This window comes from Rhipicephalus sanguineus, chromosome 5 (genome assembly GCF_013339695.2).
Source record: "Rhipicephalus sanguineus isolate Rsan-2018 chromosome 5, BIME_Rsan_1.4, whole genome shotgun sequence".
NCBI classification, from domain to species: Eukaryota; Metazoa; Arthropoda; class Arachnida; order Ixodida; family Ixodidae; genus Rhipicephalus; species Rhipicephalus sanguineus.
Window position 1 is genome coordinate 160,030,563 of NC_051180.1, and position 22,765 is coordinate 160,053,327.

Below are 22,765 nucleotides of genomic sequence, written 5' to 3' on the forward strand. Positions count from 1 at the left end.
AGATATATTCGTTTCTTCCATGCACTGGTACCCGCGCTGACGATGAGTTAAAAATATCGTATATGCGTGCACACACATCTATTTGCTGCTCTCGCTGTGAAAAATATGTTGAGGAGGCGCCAACGTACATGTACATCACCGGCCGCACGGGGGTGCAAACGGGGCACGAGTCTTGACCTCCTTCACCTCGATGCAACACAGCTTCGCGACCCCCTAGATACAGTCCTGGCGACGACCATGGAATCGCTTCCTCCTGAAATTGACCGCTGGAGGGGGGCCGCACAAGGGGCTGCATTTTGTTCCATAAGTGCTGGAATGAACCTTACGCAAACGATCTCACAACATTCAGTGGGGTAGAGGGGGGGTAGGGGTGTTCAAACGTTCAAACCCTCCCTGCAAAATTTTTATAGATAGATAGATAGATAGATAGATAGATAGATAGATAGATAGATAGATAGATAGATAGATAGATAGATAGATAGATAGATAGATAGATAGATAGATAGATAGATAGATAGATAGATAGATAGATAGAAAACATCAATGTACTTTAGTCTGCCAGTAAGAAATAATTCGCTTTTCACATACGCAAACGCTGCGATCGCTCAGAAAGGCCTCACAAATGCTTGAATCCGCGTTAATGCAGCGTGTGTTGGTGTGCTTTTCTCTCTTCTTCTTTTTAAAGTTAAAGCTCAACACGGCCTCGCAACTATGCGTGCGAACTTTCAGAAGCATGGGTTTGAGTACGGCCTAGTTGGTATTCCATTGTAAACTCGGCCCTCGTCTTTGTCGTTCTTCCTCTGTACGCATGTTCACAATGAACTTAGACGCGTGCGTCATGGCTCTGACGTACTGCCTACACGATGACTTCGGCGATAAGGCACGCGCCGTCGCCGTGGCCGCTATAGCTCAGTGGCAGAGCGCTGGTCTTGTAAACCAGCGGTCGTGAGTTCGATCCTCACTGGCGGCTGCATTTTTTTTTTTAACTGACACTGTTTCTTTCAGCTTTCTTTTTTTGCAAGTATGGCCCTGCATGCTTTTTCAAAGAACTGTTTCATTTGAGCTGGGATGGCACATTAGCTGTTTTTCTTAGAACGTACCTTCTATAAACATAGCGAAGTTTCTCATAATATTTATTCGCCATGTGACAAGCCTCAGTGAGCCGGCTTGTTCTTCAACTTCTTTTTTTTTTTTTTCATTATTCTTCCTTCTCCTTCTTCTCTCTCTCTCTCTTTCTTTTTTTTTTTGTTCTGTTTTCGGTGCAGGTTGAAATTCTGCTACATTTGAAAATGTACGCACGTACATAATGCACTCTTGGTGCATCACTCTCCCAAATGTTCGCTACTCGCTTCACATTTATATGAGGTTTACAACTTTTTATTTAATTATGAAATCAATATCTTAATTATCATTAACTCAATAGCACATATCACATAAACCTGTCTTTATTCATTACCAGTCATTCAACTAAATCTATCTATCTATCTATCTATCTATCTATCTATCTATCTATCTATCTATCTATCTATCTATCTATCTATCTATCTATCTATCTATCTATCTATCTCTTTCGTATGTGTCCGTGTGTGCCTCCCTCAGGTTATATCCGCTAGCGCTCAGCATATTCTTGGTTTGTCACTAGTGAAAGCTCGCTAATTCGACACTCGTTAATTCGGAAAATCGGATAATTCGGGCGTATTTTCTTGTCCCGGCCAGCGCATGCTTTGTATAATTGCATCATATTCCCATTAACTCGGTCATATTTGGCCGCAACCCAGTTAATACGGACAATCTTAGGAGCACGCCGAGCAAGAAGCGCCGCAAATGTGCGATGGAAAGGAACGAAAACAGCGCTCGGGCATAGCCGAAACGGCCGCGGGCTTTCAGGAAGGCGGGGTCGCTGTCCACAATCGCATTATATGATTAGCAGTGCTGGGCAGTATCGAAGATACATGTATCTTAGATACTATATTAGATACTCGTAGGGTATCTTGTATCTGTATCGCGATACGTCCCACAAAACGAGTATCTGTATCTGTATTTCCGATACATTCAATAATGTATCGAGTATCTTAAGCTACAAGATACTTCTATAGAAATACCACCGAGCGAAATAATAAACGTCGGCTGAACTCCGCTTCACAAGCTGATACTGCTACCACTAAGCCACCAGAATAAAAGTAGGCGACAGTGACATTCTTTTATTTTTCCGCCAGAGTGCTTCAGCGAGCACACGCTATTAGGTCTACGCGTCCCCAGAGCGTCCCCATTGATGGAGCAGTCACGTGATGGCACTCGGGCCATCTCGACAAAAACTAGCGCGCGAAAGTCTACGCGCATCCTGCCTTTTGTTTTCTCGATGTTTACTTTGTTTTTAGATGTGTCAGTGTTATGACATTTGTTCGTAGCCACGGCGCTGTGTTGCGTACTCCAATGCGTGCGGCGTCTTCCGCTCAAATTCTGATGCCGCTATATAGTGTCGTTATCGAAGTTTTTCTCGCGTTGTGCTTCGCTTGCAGTCTCAAGAATGCAAGAATGGAGTTGCTTCGCGTCTCGCTGTTTTCACACATCAGCGGTTAGTGATATCTCGTGGATGTAAGCTTCACTTACATACGACGACATTCACTTATATGCAAATGAGATAACAACCGTCGCACCCCCGTTGCCGATGCTAGATGCAGTAGAACGAGCATTTACGTAACCGAACATATTTTGGCGTACTGTATCTTTGTTCTTCCTGCTGAATTATTCAAGAAGTTCCTTTAAAGGGACACTGAGCAAAACGATTTTTCTCATATTAGTAAAGTACTCTTTCACAATACCAAAAACACCACGCTTGCTGTGAGAAGACGCTTAGTAAGCGAGAAAACACGCAAAAACAAAATGTGGGTGGCGACGCCACCTTGAAGTTACCGCACCATTCGCCGTGACGTCACATATTTTGACGGCGCCTACTAGGGACTACGTAGTTCCTAATCGGTAAAAATGAACTACATTGTCTTCTGAAAGGGCCGTAGACTTAACATACTAAGTTTGGGGTAATTTTGTTGAGCCAATGGTGCCAAAATACGACAAGTACACTTTCAAAAAACGGCAGGAAGTGGAAGATGGAAGCTGCGATGAAAAAATCCGTAAACAGGGGGTGGGTGCTCGAGCCAACGTTTCGACAAGTCCACTTGTCGAAACGTACCCCCTGTTTACGGATTTTTTCACAAGTACACTTTGAAATTCGTGACGTCATCCGGGGAGCTTTCGGCGCGACATTTAAAAATGAGACTGAACTTCATTTTCTCCTCTATTATTAAACCTATGATGACGAAATTAACGACATTAGAGTTCTCAGGGCACAATTTATCGATCTAAACCGATTCATTGTTTCTCTTTAGTGTCCATTTAATGGTAATTTGACCGTTAGCACAGTGCTCCCTTTGCTGTCCTCCGTTTGCATCCACCCATTACCTGGGCTTCTGTAAAATTTTGGCCGCCTGTTTACTGTAATATGTCTTTTGTAACCTGTTTCTAAATTCCTTCTCTGCTTTATTTTTAATTCTTAACTACCTGCGTCATTGCTACTATTCACATATTCCACGTGAGTTTACTGTTATGTAAAGGCAATGATGAGGACAAAGGTAGAACAATCTGAGCGTACCTAGAGTATACCGTAACAAAAATTCTGCTTACAATTTAGTAAAATAGCGAAATTGAGTTTGCATCATAATAAATGAATTTATAAAAAAGTACCAAGTACTCCGTTTTTCTCATGCGCGTCCCCACGAGCCGTTTCATGCTATTTTCCATAGGCACTGAGTTTTCTCTTGTCTCACCTTAAGATCTAAGTAGACGATACATCATGCTCTATTGTCATATTTCTTAGGGGTGCCGCCTGTATCGTGTTTATACAGGGTTCTTCACGTAACTGGAACCAAATATTTACAAAGAAGTGCCTCAACTGAATAAAACGAACGACATGGTTTATCGTCATGTGGTAAACCATGTCGTATTTTTATATATCGCTTAATTTGTTAATTCACTAAGATGAATTATGCAACATGTATAATATTCACTTTAGGGTCAAGTGCGTTTCGTTACTTTGTAGAGGGCATCCCGAAACGACCGATTCAACTTTTTGTGGAAACGTGCAGGGAGGATGGAAAGAAACGCGAACAGTGCAGCATTTACATTCTGCACTGTTTCGCTTTTTTTTTTTTCAAGTGATTTTAGCCTGGATGGTAATAAAAGCCAATAGGGTCTTCTATTTTACAATCTAGAACCGTTCTAGCACCTTTTAATTGTCACCAAAGTCGCAGCGTGAGGAAAACAGCGCGCAGCGCTCATCAAATTTCTTTCCATTCCCAGTGTATATGCTACGTAGTGACTTTTGCCGGCGTTTAAAGAAAGCCGGAGAAATATTACCACGTTACTGCCTTCGTGCGCTACCGTACTGCAGCGCTCTCAAACGTGCATCGAGCGCAATGACCGGCGAGTGGGCCGCGGTAAAGTGAGCGGCCGCTGCTCTAAGCATGGGCTCCACACTGCGTCCACATTTCTGACCGCCGCACACGGCAAGTAAACGCTTTAAGTCCCTGAGAAGCGATAGGCTCAAGGTTCGCGCGCCGGTTGTTTCGGTGGAAGCACGTTTGAGAGCGCTTCCGTACGGTAGCGCATGAGCGCAGTCGCGTGGTTTGATTTCATTCACCACGCTGCATGTATGTCGCCAGAAACGTTTTGTCGGTCGTTTTTAAATGCGCTCTATTACGTGACGAAGCACACTTGACCCTAAATGGAATATTGAAAATGTTGAATAATTGCCTTTAGTTAACAAATTCAGCGCAATATAAAAATACTACAGCGAGCGCCACATGGCGGTAGACCATATGCCGTCGGTTTCATTCAGTCGCGGTTAACCACTTCTTTTTTAAATATTTGGTTCTGTTTACGTGAAGTACTTATTCACTTTGATGGTTTAATAGGCCTGACTGGCTGCCCAGGCGGCGCTGCGAAGGATGGATGGATGGATGGATGCTATGAGCGTCCCCTTTATAACGGGGTGGTGACATGTCTGCCACCAGGCTCGAAGGCGAAAAAAAAGAGAAAGAAGAAAAAAGCTTCCTTGTTTCATGTTGTCCTAATGCCTTATCTACATTGATTAAACCTATGTTTTTATACCAAAAAATATAAATTCACGGTCCATCTCTCTGCCTCTTAAGGCAGAATGACCTTATTTTCCCCCATTATTTATTTTTGTACTTTATCTCTACTTTTCTGCCACCAATACTCTAACCGTCTCTTACTTATTTCTATCGCGGACGTGTTCAGCTTTCCATTGTTGTCCCTAAAACCCAAGGCTTCATGTAGACTCGTGCCCACACGTATACCTGGGTGAATATCGCCACATTCAATCAGTACCTGTTCCATCGTTTCCTTAGTTCCCCCGCAGCATGTACAATGTTCTTCTTCGTTACTGAATCTCGCTTTATAACTACGCGTTCTAAGGCAGCCCGACCTTGCTTCAAACAGTAAAGCGCTTCCCCTTGAATTATCATAAAACCTTTCCCTCCTTATTTCGTTTTTTTCCTTTTCGGTAGTTACTCAGAGCCGGCTTCTTTTCCATCGCTGTCATCCAATAAGTCCTCTCCGCCTCTCTGACCTTCCGCTTAATGCTCCTTGTTGCCATATCGCCCGCACTGCCAGCCGTATATTTACTGGTGAGCCTCCTAGTTCTTTTTCTCCACTGCGTGTCAACGCTTTTTCTATACAAATACCTGAAAACCTTCTCTGCCCATCTACTCTCCTTCATTTTCCTCAGCCTCTCTTCGAATCTCATTTTGCTCTGCGCTTCCCTCACTTCAAAGCCTGTCCATCCCATATCACCCTTCACCGCCTCATTTGTCGTCTTCCCGTGAGCGCCCAACGCGAGGCGGCCCACCGTCCTTTGATTTACATCCATTCCTGATTGCACCTCTGACTTCATGCACACCACTGAGTTCCCAAATGTAAGCCCCGGAACCATCACACCCTTCCACAGCCCTCGAAGCACCTCGTACCTATTGTATCCAAGCTCTGTACTTCATAATTGCAGCATTCCTCTTTCCCTTTGCTACCGATGCTTTCTCTTGTACCTCCATATATCTATCCCCCTCATTTACCCATACTCCGAGGTACTTGTACTCGCTTACCCTCGGTATTTTTTGGCCCTGTATTAAGACCGTATGGTCTCCGTGATCATTGAATACCATCAATCCACATTTTGTTGCACTAAATCCTAGTCCTAGAGCCCCACACTCCCTTCCGCATATATCTGCCAGTCGCTGTATATCATCTTGACTGTCCGCAAATAAGACAATATCATCAGCATAAAATAGACCTGGAAGTTTCTGCTCCACCATCGCTCCGACCTGTTTGTGTGACAAATTAAATCCAATGTTGCTACCTTCTAGCGCTTTTTCCATCCTCGCCATGTACAGCATGAATAACATTGGGGACAAAGGGCATCCCTGTCTCAGCCCCTTGCTAATTTCAACGCTGTCCTTGCTACTTATTCCTTCCCATTCTATACAAACTGTATTTTCTCGGTATATTTCCCTCAAAAGCTGTACACAGTCGTCACCTATGCCCACTTCCTTCAATATATCCCACAAAATTTCCTGATTAACGTTGTCATACGCCCCGGTGATATCTAGATAAGCTACGTATAAGGGCCTGTTTTCTATTTTAGATATTTCTATACACTGGGTAAGAACAAACAGATTATCGTCTAACCGCCTGTCGATTCGAAATCCATTCTGAAGTTCTCCCAAAATATCATTTTGTTCTACCCACGCTTCTATTTTTTTAATTTTACTGCCTGCATCGCCAACCTGTATAGCACCGATGTAATTGTTAGCGGTCTATACGAGCGAATGTTATCCCTTTCCCCCTTGCCTTTATAGATTAAGTTCATTCTACTTTTTCGCCAACTGTCTGGTATTTCCCTCTCCTGTAAGCACTTTTCTACGGCTTTCAGCAGTGCTTCTTTAGTGTTATGTCCGAATTCGTTAATGAGGCTGACGGGAACCCCATCTAAGCCCGGAGTAGTGCGCTTAGGAATTTTTCCTTCGGCCTTCTTCCAATTGAAATTCTCTAGTACTACATCTTCGTCGGTTGCACCCCTTTGCGTACTTTTACTCACCGGGGGAATCCCCTGGGGGACCTTTTTAAACGAATCGGCTGTTATCTTTCGGATGTAACCTAGCGCTTCATATCCTTCCAATTTATTTCCTCCTTCATCTACCATATGTTGTTGCATTGTGACAGACTTCCTACCCAGCGCTTTTAGGTGGCTCCAAAATATCCTAGGCGCGGCCTTCTTCTTTTCGCGAATCTCTGTCATCCAGCGTTCACTTTCACCTTTAATTTTTGCCTCGACTAATTTCTGCACAATGGATTTTTGCTCTAAATATATTTCCCATATTTGGTTGACTTCGTCCTGTGGCCGCTTCTCCTTTTTTGCCTGTCTGTGCTCCCGTGATGCCTGACGTCGCATCTCGATCGCTTCCTGGATTTCTTTGTTCCACCAACTTTTTGGCTTTTTCTTTCCTTTCCAACAAATAGTTTTCTTCTCTATTTCCATTTCTTTCGTGATTACATGTAGCAGCTCACTATACTTCCAGTCTTTGCCTGGTAGTTCGTCTACTTTTTCCTCGACTCTTGCGGCTATATTTGTTATTTGTTTGTCATTTAGATAGGAGCTGCCAAACTTTGATTTTATGTTCTTATTTTCAGTTTTATATCCCATTTGTAATATTATGAGTTTATGATCACTACCCAAGCTGTTAATGCCTTCTTCGTCTATTCTCATCTCTCTAAGTTTGTCATATATTCCTTCTGTCATGAGACAGTCATGAGACAGTAAAACGGAGCTAAAAAGCGCCCCCTACGATAAGTTTTTTGGTTTCGAGTAGTCAGACTGGCGGCCGCCGCTGTCGGTTGTGCTGCGCTTTGGATCTCGGCCAATTTCTGGCATGGCTGAGTTCTTCAGGCCAAGCAATCTGCGTAAACGCAAGAAGCTCGTCAACGTCAAGTATGTTTACGACGTGCAGGAGATTGAAGGAACCATTTCGGCGCGCTGCAACTCGCAAGTGCAGAGAATCTCATACGACGTTGAACTGGAGTTAAGTTTTACGAGGCATGCTCGCGCGATTAACGACCGTGCATAAACGAAAATATTGCTGTTAAGAAAGCCGAAATGATTTGCATTACACGACGAAACGGAATCAAGAAAGGTCCAGTGACGAAGGCTAGCCGTCGGCGGCCCGAATGAGCGCATTCTCGCCGTGTGCCGTTTTCTGCCGCATTCAGCCGCAAACACTTTTTTCCCCCATGCACGGTTGTAATTTTCAACATTTGCTTCTAGGGAATTCGTCAAATTCTGTCAGCGTGCGGTGGCGGTCGAGAAGCGACGGCGCGCAATGTTTACAGCCGGCCGCTGGAAGCAGCCGGCTGTAAGCTGCCGGAAAAATCGTATGCACATACGCAGGGTGACCCATATGGCATCGTTTTTCTTGTTTCCCCCGAAATGCCGGCTGCATATCCTCGTGATCGTCGTCGGCAGCCACGGCGTGCCGTGTGGACTGCACACAGGGAATATATACATATATAAACGCGTGCACGCGCGTACGAAAAGTAATCAGCACGTTGCGTTGCAAACCACGTTTTGCTCGCGTACCCACTCACGCGTCGGACGGCACGTATCCAGCGGTTCCGTCGCTCCACTTCGTACGGCTTTCAGGGGAACCAGTAAAACCGCACATTAGGATCCTTACCCCCCCTTTCGAGGCAATTAACCACGCAACAATAACGGCGGTGACCGCGCTTCGGGACCGCGCGCTGCTCAGAGCCGTCGCCCGGACCACCTGCTTTCGGCACGGTTTGTTGATGCAGGGATCGCTCGTCAAACATGTCAGACTCTGCAGGCATAGCGGACAAGTTCCTGCGTACGTTTTAAGCACTTTTTGAGCCTGAAAACTAGGCGCAAAATTAAGTAAAACGCTCAAAGCAACTGAGAACTGCGTAACTCGCCGGTCGGCGTCCATTTTTGACTACCCAAGCAACTTCGGCGCACGCCACCAGGCTCCGCCACAGTACTCAAAACTCCAGCGCGTCAGCCCTATACGGAACCGCCCTGCTATTTCGCTTATATTCGTTTTCCTTGTTTAGGTCACCGTAAATTTTTTTAACTTTTAGAAATCAGCAGGTAGCAGAGCTAGAATTGGGCGTAGTGTGAATAGCAGTGATATCCTGCGACGCTTTGTGGGGAGTATGCACTGAAACTGAGCCGCCATGTGGCGCTGCGGTGCCCCGAGCTGGGCGCCATTTTTGCGGTTCTCGTGCAGCAGCCGACCCACGCTTGCTACTGTGCTTGCTGTGTGTACGCGCTAGGTGTTGTGTGGTGTTTCCTTGCCTTCCGTGTACTCGCGTGTTTCATTAACGATAGTACGGCGTTGGAACTGTCCCCTACCACTGCGTGTTGCATGGACTTGTAAAAGTGCCCAAGCCGCAGGACGTTGTTGCGCGTCGAACTGCGTCAATCGGCTATGGTGAACTGCGCTGTTTACGATTGCTCCAACCGCACAAGAAACAGCCCCAACGACGAGAACTTTCAACGGGTAGGGTTCTATGTCGTGCCGAAAGTTATATCAGGACAGTGTGGGAAGACAACGGAGCTGTCGTCAAAGCGGAGAGCTCTATGGCTGAGCAGAATTCGTCGCGAAGACCTGGACGAATCGGCGACGCACTACCGCGTTTGCGGGGCGCATTTCATCACAGGTGAGCGCGGCAGCAGCATAAAATGCATCTCCTCGGCGTTATATTTTACGTACAGCACTGCAGCGTACGTTCCATTTCAGGAAGACCAGCTTATTCGATGGACAAGGCCAATCCAGACTGGGCGCCGAGCCTCAATCTCGGCTACAAGTCCACAACGCACGCTAAAAGAAGCGCGAGCAACAGCCTACCTTTGAAACGACGACGATGTTGCCATCACGAAGAGTTTTCACCCTTGGTGGCTCCACGAGGCCGCTTGTGACATAATTGTGAGCCTCCAAGGATTTCTAGCTCTTAAGCTGCTCCCGCGTCACGAAACTTGTCCCGTGAACAAAATAATCGTTGATATCCGCACGGTCTACGCTGGGATAGCAGCCAACATCGTTCGTGAACTGGTCATCGGAAATCGCCAAGGGGTCGTCGCTACCGCATTTTGCGACTTTGATCTCCTGCGCTCGGGATCAGACAGCGACTTGGCGTAGTCGCTGAGCAGCATCTTTTCGCTGCAGCAACACGGCGATCGCTTGCACAGCCAGGCAAATGACTAGATCCGTGCAACACGCAGTGGTAGGGGACAGTTCCAACGCCGTACTATCGTTAATGAAACACGCGAGTACACGGAAGGCAAGGAAACACCACACAACACCTAGCGCGTACACACAGCAAACACAGTAGCAAGCGTGGGTCGGCTGCTGCACGAGAACCGCAAAAATGGCGCCCAGCTCGGGGCACCGCAGCGCCACATTGCGGCTCAGTTTCAGTGCTCCTCTGGGAGAAGAAATGGTACAAGATTGCACGTCAGTGAATATGTTGCTAATGAACGCGTTACGCCAGCTTTGATAAGTAGAATATGAAAACCCATTGCAGTTTTATGTCCTCAATGAATTTTGAGCGCTGGCTCTGTAGTTATCGTCTTCACACGATGCATCACAAGAAATATCGCTACCAGCGTTGCTGCTCTACAACTGTCGGGTGACGCGGTAATGCGAAAACGGTAATACGCTTACCGACAAGGTAAGACTGCACAGCGGCGATCATGACATCATGCTGAGGCTTCTTAATGGTGTTCTTGCAAATAGATGGCAACCCTCTAGCTAATCGCCAAGTAGAGTAGCGACACCCATCAATTACAAAAAAGTGTCAATCAAAAACCACCGACAGCGCAGAGTATAAAGAGCTGTCATGTTAAAGAGCCACACAAATCTGAATAAGGATAGAACTTTCAAGATACAAACAGGCATTTCAATAAAATTATACATATTTGGGCGCATTAAGAAATTTTCCAGTAAACACTTTTTTAAATAGGTCTTTGCTGCTTCATTATATCGATCTATAATAGGAAATTTGCAGATGTATCAATTGGGAAGTATCGTATCGGATACAATTATTGCGCTAGTATCTTGTATCTGTATCCCAAATACTTCTTGCCCGTGTATCTTGTATCGTATCGCGATACAATTTCAAAGTATCTTTGCCCAGCCCTGATGATAAGGTATCAGTTCAGAGCACGTTTCGCATTAAGACACGGAGGTCTTTATCCGCGTTCACATTGGGAACGAAGTCGCGAATGACGAAAATTGCGGCTTTTGCACTGCCCGTATGCAAAATAATTACTGCATTTACGTATTCCTCAAGAAAATGACAGCGAATCGACGTAATTGACATTTATTGATTGGTTTCTTGACACGTTCGATAATTCAGCATTCATTGAGACAGTTTTCCCGGTCCCGTGAAATCCGAATTAACGAGCTTTATAATTTTTGTGTATATATATATATATATATATATATATATATATATATATATATATATATATATATATATATATATATATATATATATCCTTTTTTGTAGGCTTCGTTCTTACGCTTCTTCGCGACGTTCTTGCTCGAATCCGTCTGTCTGCGCACTCTTCCTTTTCTTAGAGAACTTTTTCTGGCGAGAGTAGAAAAAAAAAACACACTCAGAATCACGACGAAAGAAATAAAGATGCACTCATGGCAAACGCTACTCCGCTGCGACCCGCGACACACGCATAGTCGCATACGTTTGCGTTGAAAGCATGTCAATGGCAAATATGCCTGCCATGCGCTGCAGCCAGGTCCTTCTTGATCGTGCCAAGGACTCCTTCGGCATGTCGATGGCGCTTTGCCACCGCGGTGTGTTTGGGCAAGGCAGGCTGTGCAGCCAGCATTGCAGTGGCCGTACAAAAGAGGTCCCACAAGGGATGTCTCCAAGACGTCCCTTATCTAATCCACGGCCGCTGTCTAATCAAACGCTTCATTTTAACAACCGAAATACGCCAATTAAGACGTGTACATGACACTGTTGTGTAGCTAAGGGGGTGGTGTTTTGGGGGTTTCAACGGTTCCCTCCCAAGCGCCGAAAGTGTTAATTTTGTACTTGTATATATACTGTACATACCACGACTTGTGTACGCGGATATATACATACTACGGCATACATGCGCGCACACATACAAACACATGCGCGAACATACACAAAAAGAAAGGGAGGTGGGGGGGGGGGGCGGTTAGGGTGCTCTGCTGCTGACGAAAAGGTCGAGAGTTTGATCCCGGCTGCGGAGGTCGCATTTTCGATGGAGGCGAAATGCTAGAGGCCCGTGTGCTGTGCGATGCCAGTGCACGTTAAAGAGCACCAGATGGTTGAATTTTCTGGAGCCCTCCACTACGGCGTCTCTCATAATCATATCGTGGTTTTGGGACGTGAAACCCCAGATATTATTATTATTAAGGGGGCCGGACCTCCCCCCCCCCCCAAGAAATAAGGAAAGTCTGGCTATGCGCCTGTCATGACGCCAAGACACACGGAGACGAACGTTGACGAACGTGAACGCGTACAGAAATATTTTTTTAATGCTGTTGGCTCGAGAATTGGCAGGCCTAACAGGTGCAGCGAGAAGCCCGGGGACGGAGAGAGACCGCGTGGTTAGTTATGAGGAGATTACAAAACACTACAGGCTGGGAAGGGCCCGCTTTCCCCCGGCACACAAGCAGCAGACGACGGCATGGCGCCTCTTACAGACGAACACGTTGCCGAATCCGGTCGCCCGTATCACTACTACTACCCGGAGTTTTACTCCGATATGTGTAGGCTTTGTAATCGAAAGGCGGACCTGAATTATATAGGGGGCTTGCCTCAGAGTGCCAGGGCAAGATAGAACATTCATTAACGGAGAGCAGTGCGAGACCGCACTGCTAAGCGCAGACCCAAAAGTGCAACTCCAAGTCCTTCGGCAATTCTGAATAAGCTGAGGATGCCGCCATAGCACAAGAACTCATGGCTGCCACCAGGCCCGTAGCCAGGAATTTTTTTTTCAGAGGGAGGGGGGAGGGGGGCACTTGCTGAAAGCCTTGACTATTTGAGAAAAGCGCCCATTTTCATGATTTATTTTCGATAAAACACCATGTGTCATCTAAATGGGGGGGGGGGGGGGAGGCTGGCTGCGGGCCTCGCTGCCACCTAGGGAAGGGAGTACATCCTTCACAATCTTGCCGTTTTAAATAAAAGATATTTCCTCCTCCTGTCCAGTTTATTTACGGGAGTTCACTAACGCGAGTAACTAACTCGAAGTGTCTCTTTCCGATCTTGAAGTTGCGTTACTTTTAGGGGCGAAGCTCCTTAAAGCGGCACCCGTTCGTCCCCGTCGTAGTACGTAAACAGTCCTAACGCTAGTACCAGATCTTGACCTCCAAGGTGGTGCCGGTGGGAGTGCCGGTGGAAGGTAGTGCGTGTGTGCGATTTCTCCTGTGCGTGATTAAACAATGAAAATTCACAGCGTACATGTAAAATTAAAGTGAGCTGCAAGTCGTCATAACTCTCATCGAACCTTTAGTATAAACGCGCCCGATCTCACGTCGGTGATGGTGTACTGGGCAGAATTCACGGAAGATTCACGGTTTACCGATGAACCTCCGCAGCTTCGCCCACTCATCATCATTCACTCCGTGGATATGCTGTGATTTTTTTTTTCTTTCTTTCTTTTTCTTTTATATTGTTTAACTGGAAACGGGAGCGCGCACTTCACAAAAAAATCTGATGTGCCGCTCACTGTGACTCTCAAGGTTACATCAGCATCACAGACTCTGCCTTAGATATTTAATTCATTTGGCCTTCAGCAAGGCTTCAACTTGGGCTAGTTGGTACGGCATTCTAATACATGTGGTTGCACGAACGGCACTAAGGACAAACGACCTACCTGTATAATCTGTTGCGTAGTTTTCGTTTAGCCGTTATCATTTATATACAGTAAAACCTCGGTGATACGATCACGTTTCGTACGAATTTCGGTGTGATACGAATTTTTCTGTGGTCCAGGCCAAGGCCCATTGGCCTGCAATGTAATGGAGTACGGTTGTTGCGAACCGATTTTCACCCAGCGACGTTTGATACGAACGTACGCTAGCGCACAGGTACGAACAGGTGCTGTCTGCGCTGTCGTGGAAGACGCAGCAAGTCTCGCGCGGGCGCGGGCATGTGCGCTGCGCGACCATCAACGATGCGTCGTTGCCTCCGAGATTGTGCGCACGAATCTTGGAGGCCTCTATGCGCCTTCGCGTTTAGATTACAGATGACGTTGACGTCGCGCTTTTTTTTTTCAACGCGTTGACGCGTGCTTCTGTGCTCGAGGCAGCTGCGTCTTTGTGCTGTGTTATCACGTGCCTGCCACGTCGATGCAAGCCATGTCCCCGCAATCAGACGTTCTGTGAAACAAGACTGAAACTTGGGCTGCGGGTCCGCCATGAAGTCCCATTAAAGGTGGACGAAGACCCCAAGAGACGAAGCGGGCGGTCTTGGCGAGGAGAACTTTTTGTTGCGCAAGTTGGTGTACGTTCATAATTGATTTTTAAGGCGCAAAGCCCTAAAAATCAAAGGCCACGGGTGCCCTGTCCCGTGTCCTTTCTTGTGTATGTCCTGCTTTGCGCCTTAAAAATCAATTATGGTCTTGGCGAAGGAGCTTCTTAAGGCACTTTCGCCGCAGTACTTTGTTGTCATGCAGAAAAGCGTAGTAAGATTAGGAAGGGGCTACTAGTCACGGGGCACAACACATCTGGTTCATTTAATTACACACGCGCGCATGCACCGTATATTTACGAGTCTAAGTATGATCGTTGACGTCTAAAAACTTTACTGACAATCATTCAGAGCTGTTCATGACATCGCTCCGGCCCTGAGAAACACTGCATCAAAACGTATGTCAACTTTCTTTTGTCGCAGACTAATTTTCCATGTTTTCTGGTGATACGAATTTCGGATGATACGAATATTTTTGGTAACCCCGCGAGATTCGTATCACCGAGGTTTTACTGTATATTGTTATTCAATATGTACAGGTTCACAATAATTTCTTCAATATAATAAGAATCACAATGATGTTCTATTCGTAAGAAGTGCGGTACACAAGTAAAGGTATACACACGATGCTCCAGAGCAGAAGGCAGCAACGGAACCTCCTGTTAGCGCATAAAACAATATTGAAATCACGCTAAAATACATGTAAAATACAGTGGAATCAGTAAACAAAAAATACATAATTGATCCCTCCATCACAGGAATCGGTATGCCACGAAAGTGAAACGTGTGCTCGCATAAGTAGTTCAATGTTTATTATACATTGATATACGAGAGCTTGAGCAATGTCTATTGGAGTTTACCGCCTGTTGTGGACGCACCCACGTTGACGCCTGGTTACACATCTCCATCCCGAAGACTAACGTCCATGAACATGATTAAACCTTTGTGGTAGCTGTACCACAAAGGTTTAATCATGTTCATGGACGTTAGTCGTCGGGTGGAGATGGATGGATGCTACATAGCAGTTAGCATCTGGACGCAGCATTAGGTGATCGAATCCCGCGCAAAGATGCACATAATAAACAACATGCACGTAATAAACACTAAAGAAATGACCACACGTACGCGTTGCAGCGTGTCAGCGCGTGGCGTGCCCTCTCCCTGTGGAAGAGAGGGCGCGCAGCTTCGTGTAGCTGCCCGCCCTCTCTCCCCATAAGGAGAGGGCGCAGCGCCGTGTCTACACGCCACGCGCTGACACGCTGCAGCGCGTATGTGTGGTCAGGCCTTAACTCGACATGCACTCTTCCAAAGCGTCGTCATTTGAGGAGAGAAACGGCAAGGTGCGCGCTTCCCAATAGTCGGTGCCAGTGCACTCGAAGCTGTAGGCGGCGGAGAAACACCGTTAGTTCATTTGGAAGCGGCCCTACGCTGGCGAGGAGGCGTCACATGCTGACGCGAAAGGCGAATCTCGTAACTGCGTCGTCACCGAATCGAATCATCGTGGACCCTGCATTTCACGGACCATAGAGTTTTCTACAATATTGCAACGAAAGCCTCCGCCGCGCTGAGCCTACCGAAACGCTCGCAGTCGGTGCTCATTAGTGTCATCATGCATTACTCGTGGCCTCTGAGATTGGTTCCGTCAACGCGCAGTTGCTAGCACTTGTTGCTCAGGCCGTTCAATTCGCACGGGGAGAGCGTAATCAGAGGATGCGGTGTGTCAGCCAGAAGAGCGTGGGTTATTGGACTGAGCTTATATTGCTGAGCTTGGGTTAGGGTAGCCATCCCGCGGTATGTTAAAGCGCTAACAGAAAGATCACACCACGGCCGGGCTAGACACGCGACAAGAAATGCGACGCGCGTCGTGTCTCCCCTCTCGTCTGGACGTGATTCTTACAGTTCGAGCGGGGAACGCGGTGTGACAGCCAGGCGAGCAGCGCAGAGCTATTTTTTAGTATGGACGGGTGCTATGAGTGAGGCTTGGGCTAAAGCCGCCACCTCGCGTTGTAAGTCGCTGACAAAATTACACTTCTTTTGGAAACGCGCCGAATGGGACGGCCGTAGCAACAGTGCGATGGCGCGTTGCCGAAGATAATCGCGGCAGCCATAAATTACTTCACTCTACCGCTCCCACACGGCGACACCACCCCGCAAACCAATCGCACTGTGGGAGGAAATCGTGAGATATAAAAGGCGCGTTCGCTCGAAGTCGGCGCTTTCTACGTCCATTCTTTTCCTATTTTTCCTATTTTACAGACAGCACACACTTCGTGAAATAGAAATAAGGCGAAATTTGCAGAGTGGATGCTCAAGCTCATCACACTGGCACACTCCCGGAGAGAGGATGGGAGGCGTGTCCACGTACGTAACCAACCTCAACGAGGTATCTCATTCCGTCGCACGTCGTCTCGCAAGGAGTGCCGGAGAGAGCCACGGTGAAGACGGGGTGGAGACACAGGTTGACGAGCTTCCGCCTAGCAGCTAACTATGCAGATCTCAGGTAGTACACGCACCCAAACCAGCTCCAATACAACAGGATCTACACCGAAACATATAACAACACGTGCAAGGACTGCAAGTAAGACTTGTTGCTGGGCGAGTTGGCTGACACCAAAGGGATACATATTAGTGCGAACTAAGAAACAAAGGCACGAGAAAGCAGAGCGCCCGGCCTTTCTGCTTCCTCCTACTTCTTTCTCGTGTCTTTCTTTCCTAGTGTGAGCTCATATGTATCCATTTAAAGGGGCCCTGAAACACTTTTGCAGCACGGTCAGAAAACGCTGCTGACCGGTAGTCGATGCTCCTGAGAACACGCGAGCCAAACATTATAGCGCAGCACGCGGCCTGGAATTTACAATTAATTCACAAAGTTAGCTAGAAATCGTTCTCTCTTCTTTCGACAAATGATGTCATAAAACCAAGGTGCACGGCAATTGGCTGATTTCAAACTCAGTTTATTTCACCTGAAAATTATGGATAGTCTTCAGGGCTAAAAGCTGCTCTAGTCAGCTTGACTTGGTCCCTGAAGACCCTTACACTGGCAGCATACGACGTCGATAGATCTCAATGAAATTCGCTGGGTGCGTTCCTTTGCACGTTTTTGTCATTTATGCCAAATTACAGGCTTGAGACATGCCAGATTGTTTGCAAATGAATTTTAAAGATTGTCTGCAAACGCCCTCCTGGCTTCCTACAATTATTCGCAACATTGCGTCTGTGACGTCAGTATTGGGAAGGTGGCGGAAGTGACGCAACCGAGGGCACCGCTAACTTCGGCCGCTACAGCGAGCGTCTGCTGTGCTGGCCACAAGGCCAGCACAGCTGATGCGCGGCGTGCTCACCTCTCCACTGTGCGCCTGCTCGTCCCGGCTGTCACAGTTTTCATACTGCGCGCCGGCGTGACCAGCATGCCTTGCACGACTTCCGGTTCGTTCGTAACAACGTCTACGTCATACGTAGACAGTACACTCGGTTGGGTTTCGGTTTCGGTGTTGCGCTTTTTTGCTTATTTAAAATTATTCTCCAATTCGCCGAGTATTTCTGCTATCGGGCCCGTAACAGGAGCGTCTCAGGAACATAAAAGCACCATTACTTTGATATGGCCAAAAAATCGCCGGAGTTGGCCTTTAAACATACACGAGTAATACTGTAAGAGTTGCAGTTAGGATTACACCAAGCAATAGAAATAGCATACAGAGAGTCGCAGTAAAATTTGCATTTAAACGTTTAGTACAGTATAAACAACTTCGTAATACAAAAAGGTACTGTAATTGCAAGATCAAAACATTAAAAAAATAATAAGAACAGCATTCTGTAAACCTGAAGGTTTACTGAAAGTACAGAAATTTTACAGAATAACAATACTGCGTAAAGATGACAAGACAGAAAATAGAAATAGAAATGCGATATGACAAGATAAGCTAAAGTTTGCACAATCAAGACATATCAACGCGAGAGCTACAACATAGACGCAAAAAATTCACGCAAGTGCCGGTGTGTAGCAGTAGTGGAGCACCATGAGCTGCATAGTGACAGCGGCCGCCGCGGGATGCCACCACGTGCCCGCACTCACTCACGACTCGCGATCACACTGAAACTAAGCCGGGACTTGGAAGAAGAAAAAGGAAAGTGCCCAATTTCTAGTCACATTTTAACGTGGTTTCCTGCTCACATGGGCCATTCTGAAGGAGGCCTCACCAACCTCAACGAGCTGGCCCACTCCAAGGCGGGAGGTATGACGTTCCGCGCCCGCGGTGGTCCTCTCCAGCTCACGACGTTGGAGAGTAGAGACCAGCCAACCACGTACAATGAAATTTCGCAGCACTTCTACCTTTGCGGGAGGATCTACCCCCTTCCGCACAGAAAATTACACAGAGCCCAGGCAATGACACTTAGACTCTTACAAACAGATTCGCACCTCGAATTCGGCTTTTCACAAATTTTATCCGGATACTTGCACTAGCAGCTCGTGCCCCCGTTGCGGGGAGGTAGCTAATTTAGAGCACATGCTCTGGCGATGCCCTTCGTTACTGGGCAGCGATCAAGCCATCCAAGCCAAGTGCTTCTCCGCAATCAGAAGCCCCAACAACGAGGATCAGCTATGGGCCTTTGAAAGAACCACCCGAATGGTTGCCTCTATTGCATGGCTTGATAAACTTAAGACGATTTTAGTTCCGCCGAGTCAGCAAAAGATATGCTGACTCGCTTTTTAACGCTTTGAGGTATACGGGACACGTATAACCACATAACTAAATCGGGTGTATCTAATGAACTGCTACGTCGATGAACATTCGAATCGTTTAAGCTGGCATTAGCAGAACATTGTATTTAGGAACGCATCATTGCATCCCACTAGAAGCACCGTTTGTGACGCCGGAGGGCAGCGTTTTTCTCCCAACAAAGCAATTGCAATTTTTTTTACTTGCGGTGTGTTATCAGTAAGAAGCTCAGAGCAGTAGTTGCGGTAAGCTGCATAATAACCGCGACAGCAGAAGCAGTGGTTAAATCAGCATGTACCGTGCTTTATTTGGCGAAAAATTGGCTTGGGGCTTGGGACACATATGTCCCTATGTGACGGAACTTCGGTTCTATTTTGAATGAGCGGACGTGAACGCAGGTCGTGCCATCCGACCTTGGCAAATGTCACGAGAAAAAACTGCATAATGCTTTCGTGTTTTAATTTGTGCGTCCGTGAGCTAGCCTTCGTAATTTGCTTAACCTCAGTTTCTTGCCTCGTAGGAGGATGGCTGGAAAGCGGCGTAAACTTCCTGTGTCAGAATAATAAATCTACCAAATCTTCTTTGCCGATGACAGAGATGAAGCAACTGCTTTTAAACTTGGCGGCTGCAAGCAAGAACAATAAAGGGGATTGAAGGGTAACCTGGGGCGCGCTCGCGCTCGCCAAGTTATAGCAGTCTGGGTGTGGCTTCCTATTAGTAAAGCTGTCTGTTCTGGTTGGCCTCCATGTTCTCTCCGACGGCTCTGGCGGACCAGTGGCCCTGAGCTTACAACGTTGACGATATGGAATTTACGGACGAATACGTGCCTAACATTAGGGCAGAGATATACACTCCAACAAACCGGGCCTACAAATCACCCCCCCCTGAAAAACGCATTAGACGAGCTGCCTCTCTCACGTCAACTACTGCACTCAGCTCTTCCGATCTACCCGCCACGAAAGCTACAAAGAATTGACATGAGTAAATAATTACAAGTCCAAATGATTTACAAATCATTCGGGGATGGAGTAGGAGCTAATGAGATGCACACCGGCTGGAGATGAAGGGAGTGCTCACACCACTTGAGATTTTGTCGGCAGTCATGAACTCGTATATCGTGGTTTCCGACGCACTCGTGAAACAAAGTACGCGTTACACGCAATAAAATGAAATTGTTTTCAAAACAACAAACAAAGAAATGAAGGCGTTTCTGGGAGTCAAATTAGTTATGAATTACCACGTGTTGCCAGCGCTCAGAAAGTATTGGTAAATGCTGCCTAACCAGGTTCTGCCTGTTAATGCCAGTGTGATGCCTCTTCATCGCTTTGACAAGTTTCGAAGGGCTATGCATTTTGCAGACAATGAGTTTCAGCCGAGTAGAGAGGAGCGCAACTTTAACACAGCCTACAAACTGCGGCCTCTTATCAAGTATTGCAATGGTCATAAGTGACTGTTGCAGGCGCAATTTACGCGATGTCGAAGACTGAAAACCATGCGATAAATCTTCACACAGTCTGTGCAGTGCCCTTGTGCTCTACGGCGGCAAGAAATTGTTTTCTCAACTTCCATACGGCAAAGAAGTCTCGACCACTACTTTAGCGTGTTGGTTCCCTTAAGGTACAATACACAGGGACGCGTGTGTACCAGCCTATAACTTCTTTCTTAGAAATACAGTTATCTTTTTTCGCTGCTTTTTTGCTCGTTGTAAGGCCAACAAACAAAATACATCATTGTATCATGTTTCCAGTCTCTAATTTTCTTGTGTACCTCAATGGGTTAAATATACCCTATGCTTGAGAATTCCGTTATCTGAAAATAGAGGGGCAAAAAGTCACAATTTCGCCGCAGAGGCTAAGCAATGAATGCAATAGCAACAAATTGGAATGTTTATCGAAGCAAGGCTAGCAGCTAACTTTTGTACCATGCAATCGGGCGTAAATCAACAAAACGCTGGTGTCAAAAAAAAAAAAAGAAGATGACCGCTGCAGCGATGCGAAGCGGCCTTCGTGCTATCTAACTTCATCGCAAACAGAGTCTGGGTGAGCGAAGCATGGAGCCATGCAGGCCCGCCCCATTCCCCCACTTGGGCTTTTCGCGCGGTGAAAGAAGCCGGGTGAGTCCCTTCTCCGCTTTGCGCCGGCACGCTTTCACAGGCACATGTAACATACGCCGCGGGGGGGGGGGGGGGCGATGTTATTGTTTGTACTTTATACGGAACATCACGGCTGCCCGACGGCGACGGCAAAAACGCGCTGGGAGTGTGCATACCACACTAATAAAAAGGGGTGCAATATTCCTTTTGCCTATCAATTCAATCATGTTAAAAAAAGCTCGTTTAGGCATGTGGTTAAGACACTCGCTGTGGGAGCATGGGGGCGTGGGTTCAAACCTCAGCAACGGCGAAATGATGTATTGCTTTGTACGTACATTTATTCTTTTATATCGGCGATCGTCTTACGTGAAGGACGGACGCAGAAGCTTTTTCGTCGAGTTAGCATAGAAATGCTTGCGCACTTAATAAAAGACAAGTACGCTTGCATATATCGTGAGTCCGACGAGCGGAAGTTCGCGGGCAGCCTCTGCAAGCAACGCTGCGCGATGCTGACGCAGCCTCGAGTGCAAATTTTCATTCGAGGACAGGGATTATTTTATCTCGACGGATTCGAATCGAAGTCGGCTCGCGACGACGCGCCCTCTCGTCGGCATTTTCCATCCCGGCCGGCCTTGGATCTGTGCTCTCTGCATCTCCGAAGCGAAAAAGCTGTTCGACGCGGCGGCCGTGCACAGGTGAGTCGCTTCTCTTTCATTTCTCCGAGATTTTTCTCGGCAAACTTACTCGGGGACGGGACAAACAATTAATTTTCCAGCACATTAACACGCGTAACAAGTTGGGATTTATTTGGCCAAAATTGGGGCTCATACGCAGAGGTAGTGATTCAGGAAGAATTACTTAAAGGGACACTAAAGAGAAACAATCAATCGGTTTAGATCAATAAATTGCGCTATGAGAACTCTAATGTCGTTAATTTCGCCATTATAGGTTTATTCGTAGAGGAGAAAATCAAGTTCAAAGTTTCATTTTTAAGTCACCCGCGAAATCTCCCCGCGTGACGTCACAGATTTCAAAGTGTATTTATCGGATATTGGCGCCATTGGCTCAACAAAATTATCCCAAACTTGGTATGTTAAGTCTATGACCCCTTCTGAGGACAATGTATACTTCATTTTTACCGATCAGGAACTACGTAGTCCCAGTAGGCGCCGTCAAAACATGCGACGTCACGGCGAACGGTGCGGAAACTTCAAGGTGGCGTCGCCACCCACATTTTGTTTTTGCGCGTTTTCTCGCTTACTAAGCGTCTTCTCGCAGCAAGCGTGGTGTTTTTGGTATCGGGAAAGAGTACTTTACTAACATGAGAAAAATCGTTTTG

At 46.7% G+C, this 22,765-nt stretch overlaps 1 protein-coding gene and 1 non-coding gene across 2 annotated transcripts in view; both read left to right on the top strand.

Moving 5' to 3' along the window:
• LOC119395040 (angiotensin-converting enzyme) overlaps window positions 1–22,765 on the top strand; it is a 168,648-nt gene that overhangs the window by 115,206 nt on the left and 30,677 nt on the right. The window contains exon 15 of the mRNA XM_037662333.2: window positions 21,885–22,121. Coding sequence (XP_037518261.1) covers window positions 21,885–22,121 — 237 coding nt within the window. The remainder of the gene's footprint in view (window positions 1–21,884; window positions 22,122–22,765) is intronic.
• Trnat-ugu (transfer RNA threonine (anticodon UGU)) lies at window positions 899–970 on the top strand. The gene has a single exon. It is a non-coding gene; the product is annotated as a tRNA-Thr (tRNA).